Below are 24,954 nucleotides of genomic sequence, written 5' to 3'. Positions count from 1 at the left end.
ACATAACTAATGAGGAAGTATTGAATAGGATTGGGGAGAAGAGAAGTTTGTGGCGCAACTTGGCCAAAAGAAGGGATCGATTGGTTGGACATGTTCTGAGGCATCAAGGGATCACCAATTTAGTATTGGAGGGCAGCGTGGAGGGTAAAAATCGTAGAGGGAGACCAAGAGATGAATACACTAAGCAGATTCAGAAGGATGTGGGTTGCAGTAGGTACTGGGAGATGAAAAAGCTTGCACAGGATAGAGTAGCATGGAGAGCTGCATCAAACCAGTCTCAGGACTGAAGACCACAACAACAACAACATCAGTTTAATAAGTCACAGCTGCAAAATACTAACGCGAATTCTTTACAGACGAATGGAAAAACTGGTAGAAGCCGACCTCAGGGAAGATCAGTTTGGATTCTGTAGAAATGTTGGAACACGTGAGGCAATACTGACCCTACGACTTATCTTAGAAGAAAGATTAAGGAAAGGCAAACCTACGTTTCTAGCATTTGTAGACTGAGAGAAAGCTTTTGACAATGTTGACTGGAATACTCTCTTTCATATTCTGAAGGTGGCAGGGGTAAAATACAGGGAGCGAAAGGCTATTTACAATTTGTACAGAAACCAGATGGAAGTTATACGAATCGAGGGTCATGAAAGGGAAGCAGTGGTTGGGAAGGGAGTGAGACAGGGTTGTAGCCTCCTCCCTATGTTATTCAATCTGTATATTGAGCAAGCAATAAAGGAAACAAAAGAAAAATTCAGAGTAGGTATTAAAATCCATGGAGAAGAAATAAAAACTTTGAGGTTTGCCAATGACATTGTAATTCTGTCAGAGACAGCAAAGGACTTGGAAGAGCAGTTAAACATAATGGACAGTGTCTCGAAAGGAGGATATAAGATGAACATCAACAAAAGCAAAACGAGGATAATGGAATGTATTTGAACTAAGACAGGTGATGCTGAGGGAATTAGATTAGGAAGTGAGACACTTAAAGTAGTAAAGGAGTTTTGCTATTTGGGGAGCAAAGTAACTGATGATGGTCAAAGTAGAGAGGATATAAAATGTAGACTGGCAATGGCAAGGAAAGCGTTTCTGAAGAAGAGAAATTTGTTAACATTGAGTATAGATTTAAGTGTCAGGAAGTCGTTTCTGAAAGTATTTGTATGGAGTGTATCCATGTATGGAAGTGAAACATGGATGATAAATAGTTTGTACAAGAAGAGAATAGAAGCTTTCGAAATGTGGTGCTACAGAAGAATGCTGAAGATTAGATGGGTTGATCACATAACTAATGAGGAGGTATTGAATAGAATTGGGGAGAAGAGGAGTTTGTGGCACAAATTGACAAGAAGAAGGGACCGGTTGGTAGGACATGTTCTCAGGCATCAAGGGATCACAAATTTAGCATTGGAGGGCTGCGTGGAGGGTAAAAATCATGGAGGGAGACCAAGAGATGAATACACTAAGCAGATTCAGAAGGATGTGGGTTGCACTAAGTACTGGGAGATGAAGTAGCTTGCACTGGATAGAGTAGCATGGAGAGCTGCATCAAACCAGTCTCAGGACTGAAGACCTCAACAACAACATACTATTTTGATCATATCATTGGTACACAGGATGAAAAGTAGTGGACCACAGATGGGTCTTTGAGGAACCCTGTATTTCACATTTTCAAAATTCGAAAAGACACTTCTAATATTATTTTTTTACCTTTTGCTTTATTTCTGCACACTGATTTATATTTTCCAAAAATGATTTAATGATGTCTTTTCTAATAGAAGCTTTTCTAATAGGATGTCACGGCATACACAATCAAAAGCGTTAGATAGGGCAAGTAACAGACCGCAGACTTTGTCTTGTTCATCAGGTGCTTTAGTTACAAGTGTTACTGCTGTGTCATCCAAACAAGACACCACCAGGGCAAAAGCACCACATGTGTAAAGGTTCAATCTGGTGGCAGTGCCATAGAGAACCTCAACTTGTGCAGCTTCCACCAGCGCCACGGGCGGCACTGAGGATGAAGATATCGACTTTGCCTTGGCCAATTGCCGGCCGAGTACATCCCGCCAATGACCAGATGTATGGACAGAAGTCTACTCAGAAAATAGAAAAGCAGCTCTCGCCCACTTGGTTACAGATCATCGTCCACTTGGTTACAGATCATCGTACAGGGATGAACCAGACAGGGAATGTCATATAGTGAAATCTTAGAAGTGCACAGACAGTTGTAAATTGCATTTGCTATTTACTGTGAAGTTTACCTATGATCATTTGTACTTTGCCATTGAGAGCCTTTTATTTCTGTTACATTAAAAGCAGTGTTGCAGACTTCATTATTCAACAAGTCACAAAGATAAGTAAACACTTTTACTTGTTTTGTGTGACTTTGTTACTAATTTGTGGAAGTGTTGTAGAACCTTTCTTCTCCTACCCTCTTACCTGACCCTGAGGCATAGCTCTGTGATAGTGGCAGGGAGACATTGTCTTAGCAGTGTACTGCACCATAAGCTGTTTCATGAACTCATAAACTTAGCCTACCGTAACTACAATGGCGACTCAGCCTCCAGAGCAGTAGTGACGAGGCCTTTACACAACTGGCACCGAGGGTTTACAAAAGTTACAAAATCAGCTGTTGCTGTTTTGGTAGATTTCCCCATTCTGAACCCATGTTTTTCATTGTTGAGAATGTTGCATGTTTGAATAAAATTTAATATTCTTTCTTTTATTACAGTTTCTATTAGTTTAGATGGTACAAATGTAAATTGCCTGGATCTTTTTTGCAGCCTCTTTTGTACACAGGAATTACTTTACTCTTTTTAGGCACATTGGAAATATTTCTTTTTCTATAGATAAGTTTATCAGACAAGCTAATACTCTACTGCCCACTGCAATCAGCATTTCATTAGTTTAGTGGATATATCATCTAGACTCTCCGTGTTTTTTTTTTCCTTTAGACTATGCATTATTTTTACAATACTGATTCATATCTTGGGATCAGGGATAAGCATTTTGTCCCATATGGAATATTTATTGTGTTTATTTTTGAAGTATAATTTTGATTTATTAGTTTGTCCACGACTTCAAGATGATGTTTGTTTAAAGTATTGCTGACATTTAGTGCATCCCTGAGTTCCCTACCATTTACCTCAAGTGTTATAGTACGAGGGCTATCCACAAAGTACATTACGTTTTGGAATTAAAAATAAGTGAAGTATTGGAAATTTTTTTTATTATATACAGATGAAAGCCACACTTAGATACTACTTTTCTACATAGTTGCCATTTAAATTAAGGCACTTATTGTAGTGATGGACGAGCTTGGAAATTCCTTCGTCGTAAAACTCGGCCGCCTGCCCCTTCAACCACGTGGTTACCTCTTTTGGGACAGAAAAGGTGTGATTTTTGTGGATTTCCTGGAAAGAGGCACTACAATAAACTCTCAAGGGTATTGCCAAACTCTGCACAACCTCAGAAGAGCAATACAAAACAAGCGCAGGGGAAAGTTGGGCTCAAAGATCTTGCTGATTCATGACAACGCCCGGGCCCACATGGCAAATGCCACTTGTGAAGTTCTCGAATCTTTTAAGTGGGAGTTGTTTCCTCATTCGCCGTACAGTCCCAACCTGGCACCGACCGAGTTCCACTTATTCCCAGCAATGAAGAAGTGGTTGGCTATGCAGCGCTTTGATGATGACGCACAGCTTCAAGAAGAGGTAACCACGTGGTTGAAGGCACAGGCAGCCGAATTTTACGACAAAGGAATTTTCAAGCTCATCCATCGCTATGATAAGTGCCTTAATTTAAATGGCAGCTATGTAGAAAAGTAGTATTTAAGTATGGCTTTCATCTGTATATTATAAAAAAAATTTCCAATACTTTATTTATTTTTAATTCCAAAACGTAATGTACTTTGTGGATAGCCCTCGTATAAGTGTTTTCCACACCTACATTTTTGATCTCTTCATTTATGAGAGATCATATGGTTTTTGTGATATTTGTTGGGGTTGCTATCTTGTTTTTATGATATGTCGATGTAGTTTCTTGCATCAGTTTGTTGTACCATTTCCTCTTTTTCCTATATGCATCCCTATTTTCTTGAGTTGGCTTTAGCCAACAATTTTCATACATGCTTTTCACCTCTTCCCTCTTCCTTTTTACCTCTATTGTGAGCCAATTTTTATTATAATTCTCATTTATTTTCATACGTACTAATGGACATGTAACATCAATGTAATGGTCTAATGTACTGCAGAGTGATTCCCATCATTTATCTAGGTTTTCTACCTCCAATAGCCTTTGTAGCATATCTGTATTTGTTTGCTTGGTTTGTCTAAACTCATTACATATTTTTTCTGACCTTCTTACAATGCCTCCTACTTCAACTAATACCCCACAGTGGTCTGCAATGGTTGTTTGTATGAACTGTTCTGTCTGCCTGCTGTTGGTATGTTAGTGATATATTAATGTTTCTGTATTTTTACAGCATCCTGTGGGACTGTCTACTGCTAAATTAAGGCCATAAGTTTTAATCAGATCTTGAAAACTCTTTGTATAACTGTTGTTTTTTAGTGTATTAATATTTAGATCACCTTCTATAATTATATAAGGGAATTCCCTGCTAACCTTATCTAACGAGGTGTCTAATTCTTTTAGAAATCCATTTATCTGACTGTTTGGTGGTTATAGAGCCCTATTATCACACACTTTTCCCCATTATATGTTGTCCGTATTACTGCAGCTTCAAACAGCATTTACACACCGTTGTCTACTGACCATGGAATGATATCCTCTATTTTACTGTGTATATAGACTACTGCCCCTCTGCCCTTATGTTCAGGTCTGCAGAAAATAGCAACTTTTTTTATATGTCTGTATGTTGTAAACATTAATTTCATTTCCCTCTAGCCCATATTCTGACATAATAAATATATGTGATAACTCTGCAGCTACTAGTACTTCTATCTGTTTTAATTTACTGGATGCATACTGTACATCCTGCTGCAAGATCCTTATATTAGAAGTACTTGTGTTAATGTTTAGATTGTCTATGGCAACTGTCTTTTTACCTGCTGGTAGAAAAAGCCCTGCTCCTTGAGATGCTTTTGCTTCTTTGTTCTTTCTCCTCACCCTTATCTTGCCTGTGGGATCTCTGCCACAGCATATTCTTATGTGGATGATGACACAGCTTCTTCTGCTGGTGATAAGACTCATTCATCTGCTGGTGATGGCACTGCTTCTTCTTCTTCTGCTGATGATGATAACACTGCTTTTCCTTCCTTTGTAGGGCAGAGTGATGTTTCCTCTTCTGTTCTTTCGTCATGTGGCTGTTTTGAGTCGTTACTGGATACAGTATTGTATCTTCTATTTTTTCCCTCTTTGACAGTGGTATAAGTCTATGTACCTGTTTTTGTGGGCTGCTAATTCTTTCTAATATTTCTTTGCACAGAATTTGTTATCATAGATGCTTCTGTGCAGGGCATGCTTTGTGAAATGTACTCTCACTGAGCTTATTGCTTCATTAAATATGTGTGTGTTGTAATTTCTCTGTTTACTCATGAACCTTCTATCAGGTCATGACTGTGTGGAATGCTTGTGTCATATACATCAGAATGTGTAAGTTTCCCTGAAGATTCTCTTAGAGCCCTGGTTGCATTTACAGTTTTGTTCTTATATACATTGTTACCTACCCCAATAATAACACTTTTGGAGCCTTTTGTTACTGTTGTTTCACTGTCTTTTAGCCCTTCATGTAGAGGTGTGCCAGGATGGGTAAATCCTTCCTTTACTACTCATACACTCCTACAGTTGAGTCAATTTAAGGAAGTCCCTGACATTTGTCAGCACTTTTGACAGCTTTTGGCTGTGAAGTTCAAACAGCTATAGGCAAAAACAATAGCCGTTTATAGAGCTATGGAGAGGCATTGCTGTAGAGATGTTTAGAAAATCACATTGTAGACCTGTGAAGCAGCTCTGCCTGGCACACAGAAACTATTTCACAATATCAAAGCTGTTTTCACAAATACATGAAGTCAGCAGCTCGTGGTCCAGTGGCTAGTGTTGTTGCCTCTGGATCACAGGGTCCCAGGTTTGATTCCTGTCTAGGTTGGGGATTTTCTCTGCCTGGGGACTGGGTGTTTGTGTTGTCCTCATCATTTCATCATCATCATCTTCATCATTATCATTTGTGACAGTGGCTGGATTGGAGCGTGTAAAAAATTGGACTGTGTAAAACTTGGGATTTTGTACGGGCACTGATGACTATGTAGTTGAGCGCCCTACACACCAAACAAACAAATACATGGAAATGAATTTTTTTCAATATTACGCTACAGACACAATTCATTTCTTGTTTTTGTTTCTAATTGAAAATAGATAAAATGAATTTCCAGGCTATGGTGGGTTTGTCAGCTAGTAGGTAGTAAATCTTTTTTTAGGAAATGTATTTCATGAATTTTGGGGCACACCGTGTACATCCGTTTGATTCTGGTTACTGAGTCATCCACCACACTTCCCTCCACTACCAAACTAACATTTTCTTGATGCTTCAGTATGAGCCTTATCATCTAGTACCCTTTTTTAAATAAAGTTGTATCGTAAATTTCTTTTCTCTACAATTCAATTCACTACCATGTTGTTAGTTATCTGATTGACATATCTAATAATCAGCGTTCTTTTGTCGCAGCATATTTCAAAAGTTTATATTTTGCTTCTTCTGCAAACTGTTTATCATCCATGTTTCACTTCTGTACAAGGATATACTCCAGACAAATATCTTCAGAAAAGCTGCCATAACATTTAAATTTATGACTTCCTGGCAGATTAAACTGTTTGCAGGACTAGGACTGGAACCCTTTGTCTTTTCCAGGAAACTGCTCTTCCCACTGAGCTGTCAAATTATGACTCATGACCTGCTTGTAACTGTTCTCCAACCTTCCAAAGTTCACTGAAGTCTTATTGTATATCTTGCAGGACTATCACTGCTGAAAGAAAAGATGTTGTGGAGACATGGCTTAGCTACAACATGGGGGATTGTTTTGAGAATGAATTCACTCTGCAGCAGAGTCTGCATTGATTTGAAACTTCCTGCCTGATTAATATTGTGTGCTGAACCAGTGCTCAGATCCGCCTAGGTTTGAGTCCTGGTCTGGCAGACAATTTTAACCAGCCAGAAAGTTCTAAATCAGTGCAAACTCTGCTGTAGAGTTAAAATTCATTCTGTAATATATTTGATGTTAACAAATTTCTCTTTTTTAGAATTGCTTATATTGCCAGTGACAGTCTGCATTTTATACCCTCTCTACTTCAGCCATTGTCATTTGTTTTGCTGCCTAAATAACACAACTTGTTCACTACTTTTAGTGTCTCATTTCCTAACATAACTCCCTCAGCAGCACCTAATTTGATTCAGTCACATTCCATTAGCCTTTTTTTTTTACTTTGCAGGTATTCATGTTGTAACCAGTCCATTCTATTACTAAGCATAATGGTCAGTCAGCAAACCTCAAACATCAGAAAACCCTCAGGGGTCTGAAAATGAGTGCAGTTTTTGCACCACTTCTTACAATTTCTCACATGAAGACAGTAAGCACGCCAGTCATTCTCAGACAGTTATTTAACTTGCCTTATGGTGAAGAACAAAATGATGTAAATTGATGTAAATACCTCACAGCTCTCATTTGCCTTGTGGAAGCAAGTGTATGGTGGACAGAGAATTTGTTGATTTTGCAGCCATTGTTACAGCAATTTCTGCTGCTGGTGGTGGAATTCCCACTGCTATTCGTGCTGTTGCTGCTTCTGAAATTCCCACTACTGTTATTGCTATTGCTGCAGCTGTTGTTGTAGCTGCAACTGATGCTGCCACAACTGCAGAAACTTGGGGTCCATTCTTTGCTGGATAGTCGAACATTTAGAAAGCCCTCATTGCCTATTTTCTGTCCTACTCTGCATTGAAAGAAGACAGTTTATGACCACTCGCACTGGTGGCTTTGCGGAGTCTGGTAGAATGAACAAGCAGGTCCTGACATTGATGATGATGATAATGATGAAATTAAAGTGAACAGCTACACTCAAACAGTGTCCAGTGCAGAGAGGAGTCATCGTAATCATGCAAACTGTAGCTGGAGTATGAAGCCCAAGTACCTCTAACCTGTCCTCCATATTGATACTCAGGCTGGGCTGGGAATTGGAATTACTGTCAAATATTAAAATGTTCCACATCATTACACTGTATGGATCCATAGAATGTGGGAATAAAATAAAAGGAGATTGTGACTAGAGTGCAGAGTCCAGCAATTTAATACTAGTACCAAAGAGTTGTGATACACAAAAATGACTATTTCAGAAAGTAACAGTGGCTCATACTATTGAGGCACTAATACTGCAGTCACCTAAAGTGATGTGTCTCAGGTACAATGCCACCTGATGTGGGCACTATCTCGAGGTTGTGGACTGTCATACAACAGAGATGCCACTTTGGATAGAAGCAACGGTAATAAACACACAATGTGGTTAAAGAAAACAGGGCTCTTGATCAGAGCATATACAAAGAGGTCATAGAAAATTCAGGACATGCACAAATGCAAGGAAACGATTGAATCTGAGAATGTAAAATAGAAAACTTTGGCATTTTTCCAAACTTCCTAGAGATACATAATGTGAGTAACTTGATGCTATTTTGTAAAAGAGTAAAATCTCTCAAGAACTGTGACATTGCATAATAGAGAATAATATTAATGGAAGTCCACAAACCACCACAGTGGAATTTTAAGTAATTTTATTTAATAATTTCTATTTCTCATCTCGGATTTTAAGAAGTTTATCTTCCAATCGCAAACACACTTTTTCTTTATAATCTCATCATGCATATTTGTATATCAGGCAAACAATCAAAAAGCAGTAAAGGCAACTACTCACCTGCAAGTGATTGATGGGTGGCAGATAAACATGACTGATGTACTGACATAGGTGGTGCATAACAGGGATCATGTGTAACATATCAGAAAACTGCTCTAGCTTGAAAGTCTTTTCCCACACAGAAACAAGGAGGCTGCGAGGACATGTGCCCTAGGCATTGGTGTGTGTGTGTGTGTGTGTGTGTGTGTGTGAGTGTGTGTGTGTGTGTGCGCGCGCGCGCGCGTGTGTGTCAGACAGAAGCACAAATTGCGGAAGGTGTTAGGAATCTTTCATTTTGATAACAGTTGAGCAGTACTACACTCATTATAAGAAAATATAGTCATACAAAATATTCTTTTACTTGTTGTTGGAGGAAATCTAATTTTAACATTTATTCTTTCGTAGGTGTCTTTGTGCAGATGGGTGGTTTGGACCAGTATGCGCACAACAGTACAATCCCTGTGACTCATCACAACACAAATGCAGCTCTGGTGCAACATGTGTACCACTCATTAATGGATATGAGTGTGATTGCCCTTTTGGAAAAGTGGGCACTTACTGTGAAAGAAGTATGTGTCATTTGTAACATAAATAAAATCAAATTGTTTTGGCGTAAGTAGATTAAAGCATTCTTTAGATCACATAACCTTGAATCACATATGTATGACACATTTCTCAATTTTTTCTTCATTATTCCTTTCTCCTCCTCCATTTCTTCAATTCCCAAGGTAGAGAATGACTGCCCATGAGTGCCTCTTCTAACACCTTTTGATTAGTGGTTTTTTCACATATCTATCTTTCTCCACTGAACTGATAATGCACATATTTTCAAGATGCAGCAAAAAAATGCCCTATCTCAGTGATTACATGCCAACAAGAGGGACATTTCCTAGCAGCCACAGAAGTCTCACTCCTCTCACAGCAGTGGGGATTGACTCTTGACCTACTTATTGCCAGTAGAGCCTACTGAGAGATGACTGCAACTGTAACCACTGCCTGAAGACCTATACCTTGTCATATCTGTGCCTGGCATAGATACCTTGTAAAACGTGATACCTAGAGCCTGATTTTTTCTATATTGTCTTGGGGCTTCTGTGATAGTGAGGCCTAGGATGATCAGAAGAAAACACTTAAATGTGATCCATACTGTATGCACAGAGGCAAAGGCTAATGGCCAAATACTAATCTGTTGGTGTTCAGATGATTTCCATCAGCGCATTGTCAGTGGAATGAATATACCATACCAGACTTCTATAAATGCAGTTTTCTCAGAGAGAACATACAGTACAAACTGCTTTCCAAATACCTAACCTTCGAACCATTGTGAATTCTGAACTCAGGATATTACTGAACATCCAGTGTTTCAACCCAAAAGCAAATATGTCTCAGGTAGGCAGTAGTTTCAGAAATATAATGTACAAAGATTAAGGTTTCAATCACCAAAGATAATCCAACTTGCACTATCAAACAGTGAAGTCAACTATAAATCAAAAATATCCAAGACAGTTCAGTTAAAGAAATCATCCAGGAAAGATATATCTCTGCTCAAAGACCAGAATAATATTTATGAAAAATCTAGGACCAGCAGAAAATCAATATTTTCTATGGGTGGCCTTCAGGGTACCTGCCATAGTCAAGCACATCAGGAAGTTCATATTATTAAGAGACAGAGCATAACATTAAAAAGTTTCAGCCCAAACATAGAAGAAAATATTCAGAAACCCCTGTCTAACCACAGATATAAAGCAACCTGTGGTATCTGCCTGATATTATACGACCATAAAAGTTGGACTTTAAACTCAAAACTATCATCATTCAGTGTAATCATAACAAGTCAAAAATAAAAGTTGATGTTTAAGTGGTCGTGAAAGAAATTACAAACTATAATAGTAACCTGTGGGCTCAGGATTAGATCTAAACAAATAGCTGAACAACTTTCCATAATGAGAATGTTCACATATAACTAAGAAACTATAAATCAACTACTTAAAAACAGCTTTAAAAATACTGTAACTTTCATTAAATAAAATCCTCTTACCTACTGCTGCCATAGTCATTCCATTTTAACTTATACTTTAACTTTCACTGTAATACTGACAGATAAGAAGAAGAAATAAGTTGCAGAAAAAGCACCTGAAATCACAATTACAGTGCAACAGGAATTTCCATACAGCTGATTAAGAGACAGGCAAAGGCTATATTGAAAATGAAGTGCATTAACTCCTCTGTCTCACTTCACACCTCCTTCAATAAACTCAATATATGTACAAAACCTGTGATAAACACACAAATACCAATGACCTGGTGTGAGTATTGTGGCGGCACAGCTAAAAAACAATGTAGAAGTCATGGGCAACTTGCTCTTTATCAGATTCAGTCATAGAGTAAATAATAAGTTCACAAGCATTGACAGATTGGACGGGGTGATTGAGACAGCATTTATCAACATTTTTCCTGATCAAAAGTTGAAGATCATGGGCACTCTGGTGATCTTGTGACATGTTCTGCAGTAGCATCCCAGGATGAAAGACTAGCCATACAGTGCACTAATACATAAATCAGCCAAGTATAGAAAAAATTCCTTCACCACAACACAACAGAAATGCTACAAAATGGCTTTTATGACCAAGTAGTCTGTATAAACATCAGCAGTTGTCTCACTATTGACTTTGTTATTGGGAATGGCTATAGAAGGGAAAGCACAGAGAGATAAGATTAATATACCATATTTGCAATATTGTAGACAATAGGGATATAGGATAAAGACAGGTGAATAATCTGTTAAATCTATTGAAACTGGAGTAAAAGCAAATATCATGGATAATAAATTGATGTTAAACAGTTGTGAGACAGTGTGGCATCACAAAAGACAAGCTGATGTGTTATAAAGTGTGAGGTAGTGTTATAGCTTATTGTCGTCATTTAACTTGTATGTCAAGGGAGTAATGGAGAATTGTACTAAGACTGCAGGAGGTGGAAATACCAGTACAAAGGTTCATAGAGAATATAATCCACTCTTTCCAAATATAATCCACTCTTCCTGAAAGCAAAGAATATTTTAAAGAAATGTTGCACATAATGGATCCAAAAAAGGAAAAGGAAATGAGCAATCAGTCCCAAATCCAATCTCTATTTTGATTGCAGGTCTAGATTTCAGCTATTGAATAGCTATCATCTGTTGTAAAAAAAAGTACAAGAAAATTTACAGTAATCAGTGCTTAAAACCACCTTTTAACAGTACTAATGCTCAAATATTATGTAATGTACCATTTAACAGAGTCATATATACTCATCAAGCATGTGGCAGCCAGCACATATTAGTATACATCTTCAGATGGACATGGCCAGATTGCAACTGAAGCTGTTGTTTACAGAGCAGTAGAAGCAGCCACAGCTTACATCATAAGGATAGGGCAATGCCCTCTTTGCTACTAACATCAGTATAAAGTTTCCAGTACAATTTATTAGAATAAAATTATTATTAATATTAATAAGATAAAACAAGTAACCATTATTTAAATTAATAATAAAACAAATTGCATGTTTACAGTTACATAGCATTCAATAAATGGAAAAATTAACCCACTGAACAAATGTGGGAAACACTTTAAAATACTGTAAAATGTTTCTATATGAAAATTATACTTTGAGAAAAGCCTAGAGTAGCCAGTCATACTCACAGATTATTATTACAGTGTCATCTGTTAAAATATGGTAACCATAATAATTAATGGAAAAACATTGTTTGAAATGCAGTGCCTCAGCTGCAGCGAAGAAAAGATGTACACAAATTGCCTTACACTTTAACTTATAAGGGATCAAATCAAATCATATTTGATGCAATTGACCATAAAAACATTGATGAGTAAGATAATATCAAAAATTAGGAGACAAACAACATCTACACATAACGATAAATTTTGTTCTGATTAGATCTCACCTGGTGAAGTATTAGGTGTTGTCATAAAAACAGGTGAATTGATAAAAATTCCTACATTCCTCCTGGGTTGTGATAAGCTTCAAATCTTTTTCCTCTCTGCCCCACAACATTTAAATTTATAAACATCTTATTCATGATAAATACTTCTTCTGTCAGTACTACAAAGCAAAGATAGATTGCTACCTACTGTAAAGATAACATGTTAAGTTGCAGACAGGCACAACAAAAAAGACACTTACACATTAGCTTTTGGCCAATGATTTCATCAGAAAAGGAATCTCTCTCTCTCTCTCTCTCTCTCTCTCTCTCCCTCTCTCCCCCTGATACACACACACACACACACACACACACACACACACACACACACACACACACATTCATTCAAAAAGCAAGCAAACCTCATGCACTTAATGACATCTTTATAGTAACTAGCAATCTATCTTTTCCTTACATTGTTGATATCCCAACGTGGCCTTTCCATTGTTTGATTCTTTCAACACTGTTAGTTAAAGTATGTCCAAGATTATTTTTAGTTGAGAATGAAACCACTATTTTATCTTTTCTAAAACCAAATGCTACCCTTGTACTAATTGTATTGTTGTATGGCAAACAAAATTTTTGCTAATACTGGGTCTTAACAACTTGTGGGTATTTAGCTGTAATTTTATTATAGATTTTGTTTAATTAATGTTGAGGATATTCATTCACTTTGGCAATGTATTTAATGGGATCTAGCTATGTTTCTCACTCAGCTTGTAAAAGTGGGAACTCGAATAGGTGTTTATACTAAAGTTGAAAACGACATTTTTATGTTGGCTTGGCTGGTTTGAATGACATTTTACAATATTTTCAGTGCAAGGATGTTTTCTGAAAATCCCAAAACTTTGTTTTCTATTGTTATTCCTGATATTCAAATCTAAAAAATTAATGAAACCATTGATTTCCATTTCAGGTGTAAACTTAATTTTATCTTGTAAATCATTGAACTTAGTGATGATGTCATTAATAGCACCATCATTATTTTTGACTGACAAAAGATTATCATCAACGTATCTGAAATAGTATAATCGGATTTCAAGTGAAAAATTTGTTTTGTAGGTTGTGATAAAAATTTGTGTGGTTTCAGTTGCCTGAGACTGCATGTGTGTGAGTTGTGTTTGCATGTGTGTGTGGGGGGGGGGGGGTTATTGCGTGCGTGCGCAAGTGCTTATGTCTGTCTATTGTTGACGAAGTCCTACATGGCCAAAAGCTATAACTGTGAGAGTCTTTTTATTGTGCCTTTCTGCGACTCAGCATCTCCGCTATATGGTGAGTAACAGCTTTCCTTCACATAATATTGTTACATGTCATCTTGGATTTTCCATTATTTGATTCATACTAAGTTCATCATTTTGGAGGAATATTTCATATTTCATCATTAAATTTAAAAGTTATATTTCAGGTTTAGAAGCAACAAAGCAATGAACCCATCAATTTCATATCTAGAAAGCCAGTTATGATCATTTAGATTCTCTCTTATAATTTCAATATCGCTATGAGATGGTATTTTAGTATTTAGGTTTACTGGGTCTAAAAAAACCAACTTCATGTCTACTGTTGTTGGTATGTTATGAATTTTAGTGACCATATCTATTTTTGACTGAACATTGCCTATTGTAGTGAAAATGTTTCTTTAAAAAACTCAAAGTTAACCTGGCAAATTTACTGAAAGGACCACCCCTCCCTTTAATGAACAGTCTTGTAGGCATGTTTTCCTTATGGACCTTAAGTTGTGCCCAACATGTAGGTGTGCATGGACTTATGAACTTAAGCTGCTGTATTTCTGTTGGTGAAAATAGTTCTTTATATATTTTTAGCTACTTGGTACATGATTTTAATTTTAAATAAATGAAAGAAAGACAGAAGTCTGGAATTGTAGTAGAAAGAAGATAAGTCAATTGTCAAAAGTTTAACTGTGCAGAAGACAGTGTCTAAAAAAGTAAAAGAATCCTTTTACCTTGGAAGAAACTTTCCTTGAGGTGGCCTAAGCAAGGAAAGCATAGAAGCTGATGTGTACAGGCAAATACATTTTACTTCAATTCATGCTGGCATCAGATACAGGCAGAAAGGCTGCTTTCGAGCAATGATAAAGAAACCAGTTGAGAAAGCCCATTTGGAGATAACAAACAAATAAAGTCTTGTGTATGCATGTTCAGAAAGTTATGGTTTTCCTTGTAGAGACAGTTGTATTCACATCATAATAAACGATGAACAGTATCACCAATCTGCACAACAGATATATGAAGGCTACAAGGAACCTACATTGGATGGCAGCCTCTAACAACCATTACTGGTTCAGTCTCAATGTGTGGACAGAGATTACTGCTAACTGTCTCTTGAAACCTGCCACCTTTACACAGTGCCCCACATCCAGTGCATATCTACACTTCTTGACGGACTCACTGCATACCTTGCGGAAGAAGTTCTTTTTCAGTGTGGAAGATCGTGTTCCTGACTGGTGCTCCAACCTACATAAGCATTACATTATGAAGATAACCTTGACAACATTTACTTCAGTCAGTGGATTGGACATAGTGCTCCAGTTGCATGGTGCACCAGTTGATCATATCTCAACACTTTCGACTTATGTATGTGGGGGTACATGAAAGACTTAGTGTATGTGGGGATGGCTCAAGGCCTGTAAGAGCAACTTTGAACGTCTCCTTTAGGTAACATGACAGGATATCGTCACTTCAATGTCCTGTACAGGACTCTGCCTAGGAACACAGGAAACTTGCATTTACAGACATATGTTCTTAACAAGTAAGCGATCAAATAAGGTGTGAAACAAGGAGATAGAAGGAAAAGTGGGATAGAAAAGTATTTGTATAATGAAAAAATCTAGACAAATGAGGGGTTTCACTGGGTGGCGAATTCATAAAATTTTGTTGTTCATGAAATAGCTTGCTTTTAAACATATTACTTATCATTATTATTCTCTTTAGTATACTTTAAATGATTATCCACAGGATTAATAAACAGTGTGCATTTATTACATTAACTTTTACAATATGCTATATATGCCGATAGTTCAACATCACTCTCAGTACTAAAACAAACTGGAAGCTTTTTTGTATTAGTTATAGCATATAAATTCTAGTGTATGAATTTTCTTGATGGTCTTCAACCTCTTATTCTGAAATTCTCCTTACAATGTCCATGAAGAGTTGGAAGTTCTGAGCCATACTTTCTGTGATGTAACAGGCATCTGCTTGACTAACTTCAAATGTCACACGCAGCCTAAGGAGTACCTCAAACAGAAAATAAAACAACACAAACTGTATGTAGGAATATATAACACCACATGCAAAACATGGTTCTGTCTGCCCATACACTTATCAATAAACTGCATGATTGCGAGACAATGAGGGTACAGAAAACTTCCGACTTCTCACTTTTAAAAGGAAAAAATCCCAAATTTGATCATGGAAAATTCTGCACCATTACAAAAACAAAAGCTAAAGGTTGCAAATGAAGTAGGATTGTTGCTTTGGTTCATCTCTTTGTTTATTGAATTTTTTGATTTGGGTTGTCTGATACCTTTATTTTTTGACCCATTCCTCCAAGAACACTTCGTTATATATTTATCTGTTTTAGTGTTTATGTTTAATTAGTAACTTTTGAGTCCTCACATTATTGTCCTTTACATTGTTAATATTCTGGATGGGTGCAAAACACAGTAGGGTAACATTACAGAGTACATAGGGAACATAACCCAGAAGTACATTTTAAATAATGATTTTGTTTTCACTGATAAGACATTTTCTTCATTAAAATATGTTTGTACCCATTGTAAACCAGATTTTGTCTATGTCATTTTTCCCATGCTTAAGTTTGCCTGCTTCCAAACCAGAAATCTGATACGCTTTGTTGTTCTTTTGTATGCCTTACTTGGGTATTAAATCTTAAGGTTTTCCATGAATTGTTTTAGTTTTGTTGGGGTTGTAGTAGCTTCCATTATACAATAATCTGAATATTTAGCCTATGTCACTAATGAAAATTACGGGGCAGAAATAAGAAACAAAAATGTGTAAACACATCAGTCATACAAGGATAAATTGTAGGTGGTACCTGCTTTGATACTTGTGCTCTTTTTTCTGCAAACTACGTATGTTCATGCTCTCTCTCTCTCTCTCTCTCTCTCTCTCTCTCACACACACACACACACACACACACACACACACACACAAACCTCTGCAGCCTTGGCAACACTTTTTAAGAATGATTGTCCATGGAGATTAGATTGGGTGAGAGAAAGGAATTGGGATAATTTGGAGAACAAAACAAGTGTGGAGCAGATAGGTATGTAGGGGAATACTGGGAGATAGAAGAGGAATCAGCAGCGACTCTCAGCAGATCAGAAAAAAGTGGACTGATTCATACAACAGAACAAAGTGTTCAATTTTCAAAACACATCAGTCAAAATAAAATTCTTGAGCTTTCAAACAATGGAAAATCCAGGATGGAATGTAACAATACCAGAGAAGGAAAGTTGCTACTCACCATATAGTGGAGATGCTGAGTCGCGATAGACACGATAAAAAGATTCACACAATTAAAGCTTTCGGCCATTAAGGCCTTTGTCAGCACCAGACACACATACACACACACACACACACACACACACACACACACACACACACACACTCACTCACATAAACGCAACTTGCACATACATCTGCAGTCTCAGAGAGCTGAGACCACATTGCGAACAGCTGCACCAGCGCATGATGGGAGTGGCGACTGGGTGGGGGTAAGGAGGAGGCTGGGGCAGGGAGGGGGAGGGATAGTATGGTGAGAGTGGCGGACAGTCAAGTGTTGCAGTTTAGACGGAGGACAGGAGAGACGGTGTGGAGGGGGTAAGTAGCAGAAAGGAGAGAAATAAAAGAAATTAAAAGACTGGGTGTGACAGTGAAATGACAGCTGTGTAGTGCTGGAATGGGAACAGGGAGGGGGCTGGATGGGCGAGGACAGTGACTAACGAAGGTTGAGGCCAGGAGGATTATGGGAATGTAGGATGTATTGCAGGGAATGTTCCCACCTGCGCAATTCAGAAAAGCTGGTGTTGGTGGGAAGGATCCATATGGCACAGGCTGTGAAGCAGTCATTAAGATGAGGGATATCATGTTTGGCAGCGTGTTCAGCAACAGGGTGGTCCACTTGTTTCTTGGCCACAGTTTGTCGGTAGCCATGCATGTGGACAAGCAGCTTGTTGGTTGTCATGCCTACATAGAATGCAGCACAGAGGTTGCAGCTTAGCTTGTAAATCACATGACTGGTTTCACATGTAGCCCTGCCTTTGATGGGATAGGTGATGTTAGTGATCAGATTGGAGTAGGTGGTGGTAGGAGGATGTGTGGAACAAGTCTTGCATCTAGGTCTATTACATGGGTATGAGCCATCAGGTAAGTCATTGGGGGTTGTGTAAGGATGGACGAGTATATTGTGTAGGTTTGATGGATGGCGGAATACCACGGTAGGAGGGGTGGGAAGGATAGTGGGCAGGACATTTCTCATTTCAGAGCATGATGAGACGAAATCGAAACCCTGGTGGAGAATGTAATTCAGTTGCTCCCGTCCCAGATGGTACTGAGTTATGAGGGGAATGCTCCTCTGTGGCCGGACTGTGAGACTTTGGGAGGTGGTGGGAGACTGGGAAGATAAGACACAGGAGGTTTGTTTTTGTACAAGGATGGAGGGATAATTACGGTCAGTGAAGGCTTCAGTAAGACCCTTGGTATATTTTGAGAGGGACTGCTCATCACTGCAGATGCGACAACCATGGGTGGCTAGGCTGTACGGAAGGGACTTCTTGGTATGGAATGGGTGGCAGCTGTCGAAGTGGAGGTATTGCTGGTGGTTAGTAGGTTTGATATGGATGGATGTACTGATTTAGCCATCTCTGAGGTGAAGGTTAACATCTAGGAAGGTGGCTTGTTGAGTTGAGTTGGACCAGGTGAAGCAAATAGGGGAGGAGTTGTTGAGGTTCTGGAGGAATGTGAATAAGGTGTCCTCACCTTCAATCCAGATAACAAAGATGTCATCAATGAATCTGAACTAGGTGAGGGATTCAGGATTCTGGGTTTTTAGGAAGGATTCCTCTAAATGGTCCATGAGTAGGTTAGTATAGGATGGTGCCATGCAGGTGCCCATAGCCATACCACGGATTTGTTTGTAGGTAATGCCTTCGAAGGAGGAGTATTGTTACATTCTTGAGCTTTCAATAGATGTCACTTTCAACATCCCAAGGAGTTCAAACTTTTGACTACCAGAATAGGGAATGTGGCCCCCTTATACACATCAGGCAACAATTTCCAGCATCTGCAGGAAAGTGAGTTAAGTAGCCTACCACAGATCAAATCATCACAAGCATAATGACATCAACAGGTGTAAGGGGTCAGTGCCATGTTCAAAACTGCTACTTCTGCCCACCTGCTAATGTCAACTGTTTTCATTTGTTTCCACCTGATGTCCAAAACCCTCCCTAATTTCTTATTAAATATATAGCCCCTTTTCCTTGTTGAAGTTATTGAGCCGTCAAATGACAGATTTGTTTTCTCTGAGTATTTCCCACCCAGTGACCCAGATGAGGGACTGTTTTACCTGCTGAATATTTTACCCAGGAGGATGCAATTTTCATTAAACCATACAGTAGAGGTGCATGTCCAAGTGAAATGTACTTTCCTCTCAATTTCAGCTGTGCCACATATCAGTGTGAATGGTCATGTTGGCTATGTTACAAGATCAGATTAGTTAATTATCTATACTCTTGTCCCTGCAACTACTTGAAAGGTTGCTGACACTCTTCAGCAACTTTATGTTATTATAGCCTCTTCATGTCTTCATACATATCTCGCTGATGTAGTTGCAGCCACAATGCTACTCTCTGTATATTTAAGGTGGAGATCATATTGTCATTGAACATAAGTGTTCCCTGCTTGATTACTCTGCTATAGGTTTTTTTGGACTGTACATTAGTCAGTAAATTCTTGTGAAACTATATGTATTTTACAATATTATTGTAGAACTTAGTTTCTCTCACTAGATATTTTAATGCTCTTTGTTACCGATTCTTTCTTTTTTCCCTTGGTATTTAATATTATAGTCTGAAGAGGAAAAAAATGTTATAAAATAGTAAAGGAACATATTTTGAAAACACTTGTACCTACAGTCAACATTCTTCTCAAGACTTGAATTACTTCACTCACAACTTCATTTTCAACCTTCATTTTTATCTCTAATATTTAATTTTTATCTCTAGGAATGTGAAAAAGAGGATACTTTCTTTATTTTAAAATGAAAAAGAAGACATTTTCAAATTTTGGAATTAGAAAAGACGATATATTACTCAATACCCACACAATTAACATTGATTATGTATTATCAATGGTAAAACTATAAAATGAGGGCAGTTTACCACAACAAATAGTTTTCATTCATGACTTGTAGGAATCCTTTGGAATCCATTTTCCACAAGCATTTGACATATATAGCGAGCTAGAAAAGGAAGGAAAAAATTGATACTCCTGATAATGAGGCCTAACACAGCTTTTTCCAAACAGATCCAGAATACTACAGTAACTATATTTACATTGAGAACTACTGCTTTTTCACCTATTGTTGACCCATGTGCGGTATGGGCTCAGGGAGCGAAAAAAGATCACTGGTGAGGAGGGGTGAGGTGTAAGGGAATGCTTTTGCTGTCCTACTCAGTGGTAGTGTTCATCTTCTGCAGTGGGAACGACATCAAAAGTAACAAATTTTCTAAAAGCCTATCAAAGAGACATTCATGTTCAAATGCAGCGCATATTAGTAATAATGTATACAAAATTAAATTGAGACTGTTATAACACAATTGTTGTTAAATCACATAAGTTGGCAGTAGCAGCATGTGCACAGTCTTCTGATTTTTACTGCATGTGTGGATCAGAACAATGGTCTCATGGATCAAGAAATTGTAAACAAATTGTAGCTATGCTTTATTTTTACATTTTTATATTTAGAAACAATTACTTTATTTTTTTCTCACCATTTGCTCCTGGTTAACAGTACCCCAAGAATATTTTTCTGTAGAGCTTATCTTCCTTAATAGTCATTTGTCAATCATTAGACAGCTGAGGGATTCTTTGCAAACATCATTTTTCTAATTATATTGTTCTTGCAAATGACCTCAAAGTGTGTTCACAAACTATTCCTTTCTTTTTTTCACTTACTCTGCTTTAGGGATAAAAGTCTTTCTGCATTTTGAGATGGAATGGCAAACAAAAACTGACCAATTTTTATCATTTTCATATAGCTGGAAGAATGTCTGAATTTCTCAAAATATAGAGTCCAGTTTTTGTGAAATTCAAGGCTAATGAAATCTTGTTTATGTTCATGTTCTTATTCCCAAACTTCTTCAAGCAGCAGAATTCACTGAAATGTTTCATGTGATAAACAGGTACACCTCTATCCAAAAGATATTTAATGGTTGATTCCACATGCTCCCACTCAGGCAATATTTGAACAGGCAGCCACTTGAAACATGTGAACTCTTGCATGGGTACCAAGCACTTTTGCAGATATTCTGTACATCTTTCATAGAATCCAACTACTGCTGCAGTGAATTTGTCACATTCCGCATACAGTCCATTTTTATGTTTCTTATCCAACTGAGCTTTCATTTTTAGCCACATAAATTTACTGGCCTCACGATCAGAAAACATGTTATTAACAGACTTCAACAAGCAAATTAGTTTCTTTCTCAAACTCTGCTGTGCATGAATGAAACATGCTGATGTATTTGTATATAGATAGATCGCACTCAGTTCATTTTCAAAGAACTTCTTAATGTTTGTAAGTGGGTTTAAGCTGTGAGAGAAAACATGATTTCAGATAAGAGAACATATTGATAAGTGTGTTTATACCCCAAAATAATGATCACTACCTTGTTTTGCTATGGGACAACAATTTCTTGGTTTCAATACAATATATTCTGAAAATTCTCTAACTTCAATAGTCTAGACTGTATAGTTCTGAAAATACTAAAACAATTTGAAAACTACACTTTTGATATCAATCGTAATTGCATCCCCAGCTTGATAAATACAGTTATTTAGGGTGTGAGCTGGATACTAGACCTCAGTCAAAAGTTCTCTCCCCAACAATTTTTTAAGTTTTGAAAAAATGTTTTTCCCTGAACAATTCTGATACCAATCTTCCAAACATTGTGCTACAATTATCTCCTGTGAATGTTATACTCTTATCAAGGAGTCCCATGTTCTGAACAGCACCCTTTAAAAGTGAAGGCAGTGCCTGCAGTCTCATCAGGTTTTGAACCTAATTCAATTACTTTTTATTGTAAACAGTCAGTTTTCCAATCAGAATGTGTAGTGATTGGGAATATTTTCACTGACTCATGTGTACTGCTAGTGGTAGAAATGCTACAGTGAGCTATGTCATTATTTTTGAAACTCCTCATCTCTCTTTCAACAGAATGAGTAAGCACTAAGTTTATTATTGCTTCTGTATTCCTTCTTTTAGTGCGCCCACAACTACTCGATTGCTGGCATTTTAGGGGCTTACCTGAACCATTGTGTTGCAGAGTGGACCACAGTTCATGGTGACAGTTTTTGAACAGTTCTGAATTTCAGACAGCTTCAAACACCCATTTAGTTTGCCTTTTCACTCACCCTCCAATAGCAAAACAGGGTGTATGGTGCAGATATCCAAATAGCAAAAGTTAAGAGTGGTAGGAACCACCACAGATGTGTTCATGATGTTGGTACGTAGGACCACTCCCACTCTTCTCCATCTCCTAGTCCCACTGCCCCAGGAAACCTGGATCTGGCACAATGAGTGCTATCCACCAGGTGCAGCAGTGTGGGCACACTTGTACGTAACAAAAATGTGTGGATGCCAGCTACAGTGGTTACCATTCCATGGGTGACTCATTATGATAGTTGACACTCTGACGTATTTGGAGCGCAATCATACCAACAGACTGTGTGCATGCCTACCAGATGCACAGGTGGCTCAATTGGACATGGAAACCCTGCCTGTAATGATCCCACACTCACACAGGTGTAACTCGTGCACCAGAACACCAGTGATGGTTCTCATGAACTCACAGAGATGAAGGACTCACCACACTCAACTGATGTTGACTATGAGACCGCGTCCTAGCACATTGTATAACACCTCCAAGTCCTTCATCCAGCTGGTGGATTTAAGTGACGGGACTCTGTGCTCAAGTTTGCCTTTCAAAGCAGTGATCACTTCCTGCCCATGTCAGGGGGAAGGTTCTCGTATCTTGGACCAGCAATTTTGAAAGTCTGCCAAAGGGCATGGAACTTGATGATGGCTGGTAGATGGTACCACTACATCTTACATCTGTGAGTGTTAATCTCACCAATGCAGTTCTGGCTGCAGAATCATACCCATCTCGCTGGGCAATTAATGCTCATGGTGACACTATAAAGCTAGCAGCATAGAGGCTCTGTCTTCCGTTGTGATTTTACTGCACTAGTCTATCATTGATTAGATGGGTAGATCACATAACTAATGAGGAAGTATTGAATAGGATTGGGGAGAAGAGAAGTTTGTGGCACAACTTGACCAGAAGAAGGGATCGGTTGGTAGGACATGTTCTGAGGCATCAAGGGATCACCAATTTAGTATTGGAGGGCAGCGTGGAGGGTAAAAATCGTAGAGGGAGACCAAGAGGTGAATACACTAAGCAGATTCAGAAGGATGTAGGTTGCAGTAGGTGCTGGGAGATGAAGAAGCTTGCACAGGATAGAGTAGCATGGAGAGCTGCATCAAACCAGTCTCAGGACTGAAGACCTCAACAACAACAACAGTCTATCATTCTAATTATACATTGTTGTTTTGGTCTCAGGATTCACTACACCTTTGGTTTTACTTATGGATTACTAAATGGATTTGTTATTGTACCATTCTGTCTTCATTGCCCATGTTCATTTTGCTGTTGTCCCCCTGTCATGTCCATTGACTTGCTGTTGATAGCCCTTGGCCGGTGGCCAGTGTCTGCAGGTTCTTGAGTCATCCACGGTCTTGTCAGATTCTGGTCACAGTTGGATTGTGCTAATCGGGCAAACACCAGATGGCACATTAGGACACAGTGTCTGCTGTAAACTGATGCACACAGATTAGTACTTGCATGCCTTCCGCTACCATGCCCCTTCCTGCAGGCCATGTTCTGTATGAATGGTTATGACAACCACCATATACAGTATGACTTAAGACTGAAGAAGCTGAGACCACAGCCTTCCCAAGATGAAACCTGTTGTGATGGCAGTTATCCCACATGTGAGGAACCCATAATCAAAAATTGGAAGAATCGGTAACATAATTTCAAGAGTTTGTTCCGCTCAACACTCAAGATGAAATCCTTTTTGGGATCAGTCAAGGACGACCTAGGACTCTGAAAACTGCAAGTGTACTTAGGCCAGAGTATCTGTGTGGTACAGGCAAAATGCACTGAACTTTTTTGGAAATTTGTGGTAAGTTTCTGGGCTTAAATACTACTTAATCTTACTTAAACTAACTTATGCTAAGAATAAGATGCACACCCATGCCCGAGGAAGGACTCAAACCTCCGATGAGGGGAGCCGCACAAACCGTGGCAGGGCGCCTCAGACTGTGCGGCTACCACGTGCGGCAAAATTCACTGGACATAAATGCTGCAAAGGCAACAAACAGGCAGCAGAGTCTGCTGTGGCAGAGCACTGCGTCTCTCACAGACGTCTCATGAAGTATGATGGCACTAAGTTATTGCACCAGTCAAACACCATCTGGGATTGTATTCTAAAAAAAGACTGTAGAGATCTGACAACACAACAGACTACTAAATAAAGACTACAGTTTTCAATTAGCAAGGCCTCGGATCCAGCCTTGAGCATGAACAAAGCAACCATTCCCATCATGGCAACTGAAGAGAATGAGGGCATACTATCACCATGACAGTAGAGACCCATGTCAGGCAATGGCAGCAGTGTGACTGAGAACATGGGATCTTACTCCAGTCATGCACTTCCCCACCCCTGCTCCAGGTCCATGCCTGGAGGTGGCTGGCTGGAGGCTGCAGG

At 38.5% G+C, this 24,954-nt stretch overlaps 1 protein-coding gene across 1 annotated transcript in view; it reads left to right on the top strand.

Annotated features, from left to right (window-relative positions):
- Positions 1-24,954, top strand: part of LOC124796061 (protein eyes shut-like) — a 227,585-nt gene that overhangs the window by 135,156 nt on the left and 67,475 nt on the right. Inside the window, 1 exon segment of the mRNA XM_047260149.1 lies at positions 9,292-9,455. Within this exon segment, the coding sequence (XP_047116105.1) occupies positions 9,292-9,455 (164 nt within the window).

This window comes from Schistocerca piceifrons, chromosome 4, assembly GCF_021461385.2.
Source record: "Schistocerca piceifrons isolate TAMUIC-IGC-003096 chromosome 4, iqSchPice1.1, whole genome shotgun sequence".
Lineage (NCBI taxonomy): Eukaryota > Metazoa > Arthropoda > Insecta > Orthoptera > Acrididae > Schistocerca > Schistocerca piceifrons.
This window is presented reverse-complemented; position numbering and strand designations above follow the sequence as displayed.